The sequence below is a fragment of the Leuciscus leuciscus genome (assembly GCF_965113295.1).
Source record: "Leuciscus leuciscus genome assembly, chromosome: 13".
NCBI classification, from domain to species: Eukaryota; Metazoa; Chordata; class Actinopteri; order Cypriniformes; family Leuciscidae; genus Leuciscus; species Leuciscus leuciscus.
In genome coordinates, this window is record NC_138737.1 from 7,995,132 (window position 1) to 8,004,763 (window position 9,632).

The 9,632-nt window shown below is 38.4% G+C and overlaps 1 protein-coding gene across 2 annotated transcripts in view; it reads right to left on the reverse strand.

Moving 5' to 3' along the window:
• The window catches only part of kcnn1b (potassium intermediate/small conductance calcium-activated channel, subfamily N, member 1b), a 36,546-nt gene extending 29,296 nt beyond the window's left edge, over window positions 1–7,250 (reverse strand). The window contains exon 1 of one of the 2 annotated variants that reach the window (XM_082187303.1): window positions 5,956–7,250. In XM_082187303.1, the coding sequence (XP_082043429.1) occupies window positions 5,956–6,714 (759 nt within the window). In that variant the 5' untranslated portion in view covers window positions 6,715–7,250. Of the gene's footprint in view, window positions 1–5,621; window positions 5,673–5,955 lie in introns of those variants that run through there. The other variant, XM_082187304.1, reaches the window with a different exon arrangement.
• Window positions 7,251–9,632: the final 2,382 nt, after the last annotated feature.

Consider the following 9,632-nt stretch of genomic DNA (forward strand, 5'->3'; position numbering starts at 1 on the left):
AAAATAATCCAATCACAGAGCAGTTTAAATACTCAGAGGATCTTAGTTAGGGTTAAATTAAATATAAACTTTGTCTCGGATCCTTGAGACTATTGCTGACTTACAAGAGTATAAAGCTAGAAAGTGAATGCAATTTATACACTGTTCAATGGTTTGGGGTCAGTAAGATAATTTTTTCTTTGAAAGAAGACACTTGTGCTCACCAAGGCATTTATTTGATCAAAAACAAATGTTACATTTTAAATAACTTTTCAAAAATGTAATTTATTCCTGTGATGGAAAAGCTGAATTTTCAGCATCATTACTCCAGTCTTCAGTGTCACGTGATCCTTCAGAAATCATTCAAATATGCTGATTTGCTGCTCAAGAAACATTTCGTATTATTATCAATGTTAAAAACAGTTGTGCAGCTTCAAAGTTTTGTGGAAAACAGTGATATTTCCCCCCCCAGAAAGTTAAAAAGAATATTTATTTGAAATAGATTTTTTTTTTTGGAACAATGAATAAAAGGTAACACTTTAGTTTAGGGTCCAATTCTCACTATTAACTAGTTGCTTATTAACATGCATATTACTAGGATATTGGCTGTTTATTAGTACTTATAAAGCACATATTAATATCTTATTCTGCATGACCATAATATTCTACATCCCTTAATCCTACCCCATACCTAAACTTAACAACCTTACTAGGAGTTTGTTGAGGCAAGGCTAGTCGTAGTGAGAATTGGACCCTAATCTAAAGTGTGACCTGATTTCATGCATTCTTGCTAAATAAAAATAACTTTTGAATTGTACTGTAGGCTATACTGTGTATTTTATACTATACATATTTCTTATCCAATTTCCAAAAGAGCTGTTCTATTCACTTTTTTTTATATATATAAATACCATACATAGAGAAATCCCTGACTTTTCATTGCAGACTTAAATCTCAGCGCAGTTAGTGACATTGATCTCTTCTGAAGCTCAGAGGAGGCACATTGATTCCTGCATTTTTTAAGCAAAAGTCTCCATTTGCTCTCCATTTAATCACATTGCTGTCAAGAGAAACAATTGGGATATTGCAGAGATCTCATTTGTGATTTTTCTTTCCAGTGGGATGCATCACAAAGTAAATTCCAACACAAATGACAGCACAGCTGTTGTGACGACATGACACACAAAAGCTAGAAATTCTTCGCACGACCTTGGAAGAGTCAATAAAAACACACAGCTGCACACTCCGGGTACAATTTTATGCTGATTTGGGAAACGTCTACAAAACTGATCATATATCAGTCACAAAAAACAACATCTGCACCATCTCCATTTACTAAATTATGATGCAACAGGCTAAGCATTTACCACATTGCAATGGCGTTTTCATTGTCTCAGCCTCCCAATTTCACAGATTTTCCATATTAACCAATATTCTCTTCTGTGCGTGACAAAACTGAAGGGCCCTTAGACTTCACCCTCCCCTGCTCCTTCATTCTCCTCTCTGCAAGCTTTGGTCCGTACAAATCCAATTTAGCAAATCTATTTTGACATTGAATTTGCACTCATTCAGATGTGGCATCAGACTCTCTGTTCCTCAGGTCTCTTTCTGTAATGAAATGTCTGCAGCAGACCTGAGAGCTGATTACAGATCCTACTATTCAAGAATATCTTTTCTAACTGCTCACCACTATCAAAATGTGATCTTTACAACCAGACATCTTCCCACGTCTCGTGTTGCAAAAAATGTGCACCTCAGGGCCCGTACGATGTAGGAGACAAAATAAGAAAAACATTTACAACATACAGTATGTGATTTGTTTCAACAATTGTGATTTTTATGTAGATTGAATCATGATACCTGGAGAAAGCTATCAGTTAGCATCTCAACGCCAGTTGTCTGACTCACTCAGGACCCTCGGTCGGAAAAATGCAATAAGAAATCTGCCATCTTTGCTCATGGGAAGCACAGAACTTTTTGAGTCTAGCAAATGAACCGTAATGACCATGTGACTTAATCACACTAGAGCTGCTACATGCTGATGGCATCACAAGAACACACCGTCCCAAACACTTCTTCACTATAGCAGCTACCCAGAGATGTAATAGGAAAAATTGTGAAATTCATTTCACTATTATTATTATTAAAGGCACAATATGCAAGATTTTTGGATTAAAATATCCAAAAACGATGTAATATATTTTGTTGACTTGTGTACTTACAATATCCCAAATGTTTCTAACAATGTTTAAATGCTGTGAAGTCAGTTAATGTAACCAGTGTCACATCCCGTGTCATTGCGTCACCTGTGAATGATGTCATATTCGCATTACCCCTGATTTCCCGTTTTACATCCATAGAAATCATGGAAACACCAAAGATGCTTTAACATATAACGTCTTTTATTAGACAGGTGAGCAACTGTTTGGATACCTTTATTAACAGAAAATTAATCAATGTTATATAGCTCAACACGCTTAGTCTTATTTTTATTTTTATTTACTGCGAGTAACATGTTTGTATAATGCCTCAAAAACAACACTATTTAGTCAAGTGACTAACATAGCATAATCAGAAAGAGCATTATTTGTAGCAACAGTAATAAAGCATTTTCTCCACCATACAATGTTTTAAAATGAATTGCATTCATCTTTATGATATTCTAATATTGATCTAGCTTACTGCAGTGTGCAACGTGTGTCGTACCAGCCACCACGCGAACGCACAGAATAACATTATAAAATAACTTTCAACACACTCATGTATTTTTTATATTACAAAGTAAAACAGCGCTGCGTTACCCCACAATTTGAATGTGTCAAATAAAGTGACCTGTCTGAGTAGTAACTGAGTAGGCTGTTTCATTAGTATGAAATAAAATAATGTGAATTTAAGTTATCAAACGTAACTGTAAAAAAGTTCAGGTTCAGGGAAGGAGGCGAATTTTAAACGTAACTTCAATCGTAAAATATACATAAACAACAAAAACGAAAGGAGCGGCAGCGGCATACAAGAATAATAAAATATTTCCCACGCTCTCTGCCCTGCCCTGCTTCATTAGCTCATCCATGAACACGATTTCTGTCCGAGTCCCGTCGGATTGCTTTCCATCAGCTGTGGAGGTGAAGACGACAACTCCCATGATTCCACGGCACGCTCATTCACAGCGTGTTATTGTTTTGCGACCTCAAGCGGCAAAACTTACATATTGTGCCTTTAATTAGATATTATTTTTATTATTCCAAACCTTTAGTGCACTCTTAAGGCCAATTCACACTTCACCGACGGACGCCGACAGACAATTTGTCAGGTTTTTATTGGGTCTGCATTGTTACCCATCTGCGTCTGTTGGCATCCGTCTGAGCTTTTTTCGCCGATTGAACACGTTAAATCTGCGCTTGTCTGGTCGTAGAATGTATGAGAAGTGACGTACTGTAATATGGTGGTTGTCCGTGTTGGTTGCATCTATCCCTGCAGTGTGAATTAGCCTTTAAAAATAAAGGTTCCAAAAGGGGGGTTTTCACAGTGATTCCATAAAAGAACCATTTTTTGTTCCTTACAGAACCTTTCAGTGAACACTTCTTACAAGAACCTTTTTTTTTCTTCAGGCCAATTCACACTGCACAGACAAACGCAACCAGGTTTTGTCAGTTCAGTGTGTTCCCCCTGTCAGCGTCTGTTGTTGTTGGTCGGCTCTTGTTTTCGCTTGTTTGTTGGGTCGTGGAATGTCTGAGAAGTGACGGACTGGACATTTTAAACATCTAAATAACCTTTTTTCACAATTATCTTTTGTGCAATGGAAAGGTTCCATGGATCTTAAAGGTTCCTCATGGAACCATTGATGCCAATAAAGAACCTTTATTTTTAAGAGTGTGTGCAACTCATCCTGCTACAGTGATACAGATATGAATATAAACAACACCATAAAATCATGCCTATTGCCTAATTTCATTTCTAAGGTAATGGACATGTCTTTTGCATGCATGGCGGGTGATAAAATCTGTGAGCAAAACAAATCTTTAGATTTACATTTAAAAGGTACTTAGCAACAACTTAGAGACCACATAATGTAGCAATAACCTAGCAATGCCATTGAAACAAGGAATGCTGGGAAAGCTTTCCAGCCAACTCCATTATCATGGAAAGTAGTAAAATATCGATTTTATAGTGTTTCACTTGCAAATCAGTTTAGGGTAAAAAAGACAGCATTTACATCCTCAAGCAACTGACTTCATAACATCACTTCCATCCTTTTCCCAACTGAAATTTAGTGCACTATCACACAAATAACTGCAGAGACTCTCATGGGCTAGAAAACAACAAGAACAAAAACTGCAGAATCAAGAACATTGTTTCAAATCAAAGGTTTTTTGTTGTTGTTGTTGTTGTTGTCCATAGACAACAGAAAATAGGAGAATGATCAGGTATTTCAAAATGGATGGATGAATTATTCCGAAATAGCAGTGTTTTAACTGGTAGTATCAATAATTCAAACCAATGCCCAAGTATGCCATTAGAACATAGCCTATTCTTTTATAAATAATCTATACTATCCCAGCAATAGGACTTAAAACAGTTTGACATAGTAGACAGACACACACACACACTGTAGGTATTACAGAGAGAGCCTTTGGCTAGTTTCAGTTCGAATACACACAGAGACAAGAGAGCTCAGCCAATTATACTCTCCACAAATTACCCTTGATTAAGCAGCAGAACACCAGCTGCAGAGCAACAACACCCAGAGATTCTCCCTTCTGCCTGCTCGCTCATACTGAACCAGTCATTCCCTCAACATCCACAGCACATCCCAGTGCTTCCACTCAAGAAGAAGCCTTACTGTAAACTCTGCGTAAATATTTACATAATTACAACCCCTCCGCCGAGAGAATTCAGCATGGTTTTCCTAAAAGAGTGATTTGTACAAACAGCTAAAGCTCCAAGGGTTATTTTACTTCCTTCCAATGCTGTTTCTGAACCTTGCATTAAAACAATTCATTCAATTACAAATTAATCAAATGGCACAGGCTGAACAATCACTTTTTTTTTAGAACAAGCACAATGCAGTCAAACACAAGAACCAGTCAAGCGGAGAAAGAAACAGACTGACGCAAACAACGGGAAAGACTTATGGGAGATTTCATGAGACGAGATCAGTGATGGCTTTTACCTCAATCTGCTGTGCATTGTGAACTAAACTAATACTAATGTCTCTTCGCTCTGGCAGTGATGTCTAACCCATCATGAATAATACAGGCCTGAAGTACATGTTAGTACCACTCAGGGGGGCTTTCCCTTGGCTTGCACAGGCAGAAAATGGAACAGCGAGGCAGAAACAGGGTCAGCTCTCCCACAAGGAATGAATGACACTGATTTGCCTTTCTGCCTTGCTTTTCTGTCCCTGGTCCTTTCAGGCAACGGATGCATTGATATAAGGATAGATAGATAGATAGATAGATAGATAGATAGATAGATAGATAGATAGATAGATAGATAGATAGATAGATAGATAGATGGATGCATTTAAAGCATAATTCTAAGCTGTGGCTCACATAATGAGGTAGGCTAAAATATTCAGGGCTAGACTAAAAATGAATGATGCAGGTGTAAGATTAAACGAATGCTTCATAATGTTTACTTACTATTAAACGCCATCATGGGAATCATGGACAGCCTGTTGCAAGCACCCCCGCCTTTTTCTTTCTTTCCATGCTTTCGAGGTTAGCACGAATACCAACACCTAGCAACTACAAACCAGCCTTCTGCATCTATACGGCCGAAATGTGGTGTTAAAAATGGGAAGCGATATCAAGCATGACCTCCCAGAGTCGAGCTGAAGCCTGCGTAATCGGGTGCATTGATAAAACTGGCCACCTGTTAAGCATAAACTTCACAGAGTGCACGCATCAACGATGCGTATTTCATGCGGTCTGTGCGCAACAACAACAAAAAATGAGTTGGTATATGCAGGTTTACCTTATATCCTTCGTGTCTATGTTTATTCTCCTCGAGGCACACGCGACTGTCAGAAGACAGCGGGCTGCTTTTACTCCGCGGAGAAACGGAGTTCCTGGCTCCCTGGCATCTATCAGGCGTGCATGCACGGGCGTGATGAGCTGGATTCCGCTGCTCGCCTGATGTCAGGCTGTCGTTTTCACGGTGCTGCAGCAGAGACGGCTGCTGGCTTCTCAGCTCCCCGGATCCTCGAGCACAGCAGTTGGGAAGGCTACTCCTCAGCACCCGCTGCTGCTGAACCTGTAGCTGGAGGGAAGGTTGAGGGTTGTGACGCTGGCTTGGATGCTGCTGTTGCTGCAACAGATGTTGATGTTCATGCAATCCGCAGCTGCACGAACAATGATCTGGTTGGCAATTCGCAGTTTTGGCAGCCCCTCCAATACTCTGCTGCCGACTTAGGGAGGGTTTGGAACAGTCTGTGAGACTTAGGTTGCTTCCTTGGCTTTTGACTGGTGCTTCCTGGCCGAAAGGGCTAGGCAGGTTCTCTTGGCTCTGTTTTGGCAAGGGGTGTGCGGTCTGTCTAAGGCCACCCCTGTGCTCCGCGTGTTGGTGGTGGTGCTGCTGATGGACGGCTCCCGAGTAGCGATGCTGCATCCCCGCCTCACCTGCGGCGGAGTGCCGCTTTGCGTTGCAATGATCCGGCACCCTTTCGCTGCGCGCAGCCCCGGTGGAGTCAAGAAGGCCCGTTTCATTGGTAGGTTTAACCAAGACCAGCCTCATCACGTCACTATGGAGTTATAGGGAGCCCCACCTACATGTGACAGTCGAAGTGTTTATATGAATGAGTAGCCTACACTAAGGGAAGTGCACAGTACGAGGGTGCGAATTATGGGGAGGTTGGCGAAACCATAGTCCCCGAATTAAGACTCGAACCCCCTAAAGGAAATCAAAACAAAAGGTTGGGTGGAAGTCTTAGTTTAAATTTGTATACAAGTAACGTTATAGGTTTAACGAACAAACGCTAACGAATAAAAGTTGTGTCCGCCTGATAGTGCAACCATAGCAACAGGAGGCCGCTCGAGCAATTCATGGACCTTGTCACTGTGATGACGCGTCATCAGCATCGTAAATCCTGCAGCTTTTCATATCTTCATTTAAATTTTTTTTTTTTTTTTACATTTATAACATTATCATTTGTATTATATTACCTTTGCATAAAAAAACAACCAAAAAAATAAACTAGTTAACGCTGCCATGAGGGTGTTTCAGCGGCTGTGGAAGTGACGGTAAAAATGACATTTCTCTCTTCCGACAGCAGTTTATCAATCTCTCTCTATTTTCTTTTGAAAGCTCTGAAAACACTATTGTGGGATTTTTCTTTTGCTATTTGAGCAAATGGGAACACAAAAAATAAATAAATTTAATGTAGTCATTCACTGCTATAAAAGTTGAGCCAACTATGACGACTTCCACTTCTTAGAAACCCAGAAATGTTAAAAGGGTCTGTTTTGGTCAGATTCTGGTGATATGTCAATAAAGCGTGAGAAGTATTGTCATTATTCCCATCACTTTCCGATTTAAATATCACAAAAACGGATGATAGGCCTATAAAACGGGTGTTTGAAAATAACTTTAGGACGTCAATTACGTTTAGCTGACTTTCGACAGATTACAATTTTGCATGCCAAAATTGCAAACATGTAGCTATTATTCATTTAAAATCATCATCCATGGTGCTCGTCTAAAAATCCTTATACTTAGGAGGCGGTGATGGCTAAGTAGTGGTGGTGAAGGTTCTAGGTTGCTAACACAAATCCTGCTGGTTCGTTCCCCTGTAGAGGTGATTCAGGAACTGGAGGAATACTAAAATCACAGTCCTGATCTGGCACCATTGTACTCATGATGTTTATATGAAGTTGGCCAAGGGCAATAGTCCATGTAGTAAGTGTCCTTTTGTGAGATTTATCAGCTTAATGGCAACTTAAGCTTGGCCATTTTAATACAATTTTAAACTCAAAATAATTGCGTAAAAAAAAGACAAATTATTGTGATCAGCTATTTTTTTTGTGAGTTGATCACATATCTAATCTTAATGTGATGTGATGCTGGGTCAATCTGGTGGTCAGGCAGTCATGAAACTCCTAGTAACCTGCAAAAATATCAGAGAATAAATGCACATCAGTTCCATTGAAACCTGTTCTCAAACAATAAAGTATACTTGTATTACATTTTATTCAATTGGTTAGCACATGCACCTAAACCATTATCAAAAAAGCCTTGAAATTCAAGAGTAAAGTTGTTTAGATTTCAGGATAGTAGTTTCGGTTTTCACAGGATTGAGTGCTGATGTCAATGAAGGTGATGCCAAAGTTTGGAGTTGAACTCCGGAGTGGATCTGGGGCGCAGATGAAGGAAGCTGGTCATTTGATCTTTTTCATTAAGTAATTAGTCCTGGAGACCTGTATGGGTTCCTGGGCAGAATGAAGTATCATTTGCTTGCTGGTTTTGGAGGCAATGTTGCTTACAACCACATGAATTATTAATTTCCCTTTCCCACTCCATGTTCAGTGACATATGTGAATGGGATTGCCTGTTGAAATGACCCCAGTGTGTGTGGCACTTACAAACAGCATTTAAATTAGGCTAAACAAAATCTTCTCAGTTGTCAATGCTATTTAGATGTTGTTTTGTGGGGTTACAGACTGAACATTTAAACCAAAAGGGTATTAGTTGGAAGTAAATAGGGAAATGTTGACCATTAAACTAATACATTATACATCTACACATTTTCAATAATAAATAAATAATAATAATACAGATTTAATTTGTTTACCTTAGTAGTAATAAGTATCATGAACTGACAATGACAAATACTGGTAACACTTTAAAATAAGGTCCCATTCATCAACTTTAGTTAATACATTAGTTAACATAAACAATGAGCACTATTTGTTAATGTACAAGTACAATTCATCATTGTTCATGTTAGTTCACAGTGCATTAACTAATGTTAACAGGTACAACTTTTGATTTTAAAAATGTATTAGAAAATGCTGAAATTAGATTAACAAATGCTGTAAATATTGTTCATTCATGTTTACTTGACCTAATGTGAACAAATTCAAGTGACTTTTACTGCATTTATTAATTGGTCTTGATTAGTGTTAATTTCTGCACATACACATTTGTAATATTATACGAGTTAACAGTTAATGCATTATTAATTAACAGTAATTCACAATGAATAATAGTATATTAATAAATCAACATTAATCTTGATTAATAACTGCTGTTAAAAATGTTGTTCAATGTTAGTTCGTGATACTTAATGCATTAACTAATGTAAACAAATTGAACCTGAATGTAAAGTGTTAACCGAATAGTATGTCATTTTTAGGAGACAAAAGTTGTAGAACCATTTTCAGCAAGTTTTTTTTGTTTTGTTTTTTGTTAAAGTAAATGAAATCTCAACACATTTCTGTAGTCTGACATCAGAATCAAACCCTCCCATAGTGACCAGACTGTAATTTGTAAAACCACTTAGGGCCTAGAAACAGCACACCGTACAAACAGAGCAATTTTATGGGCTATCAGGTATTTAATATCCAGGTATCACTTTTACAACAGAAGGGCCATCTGTTTTCTATTTTAACCTGTGCAAGAGAGTGAACATAAGTAATTCTTTTAGCAATCAAACT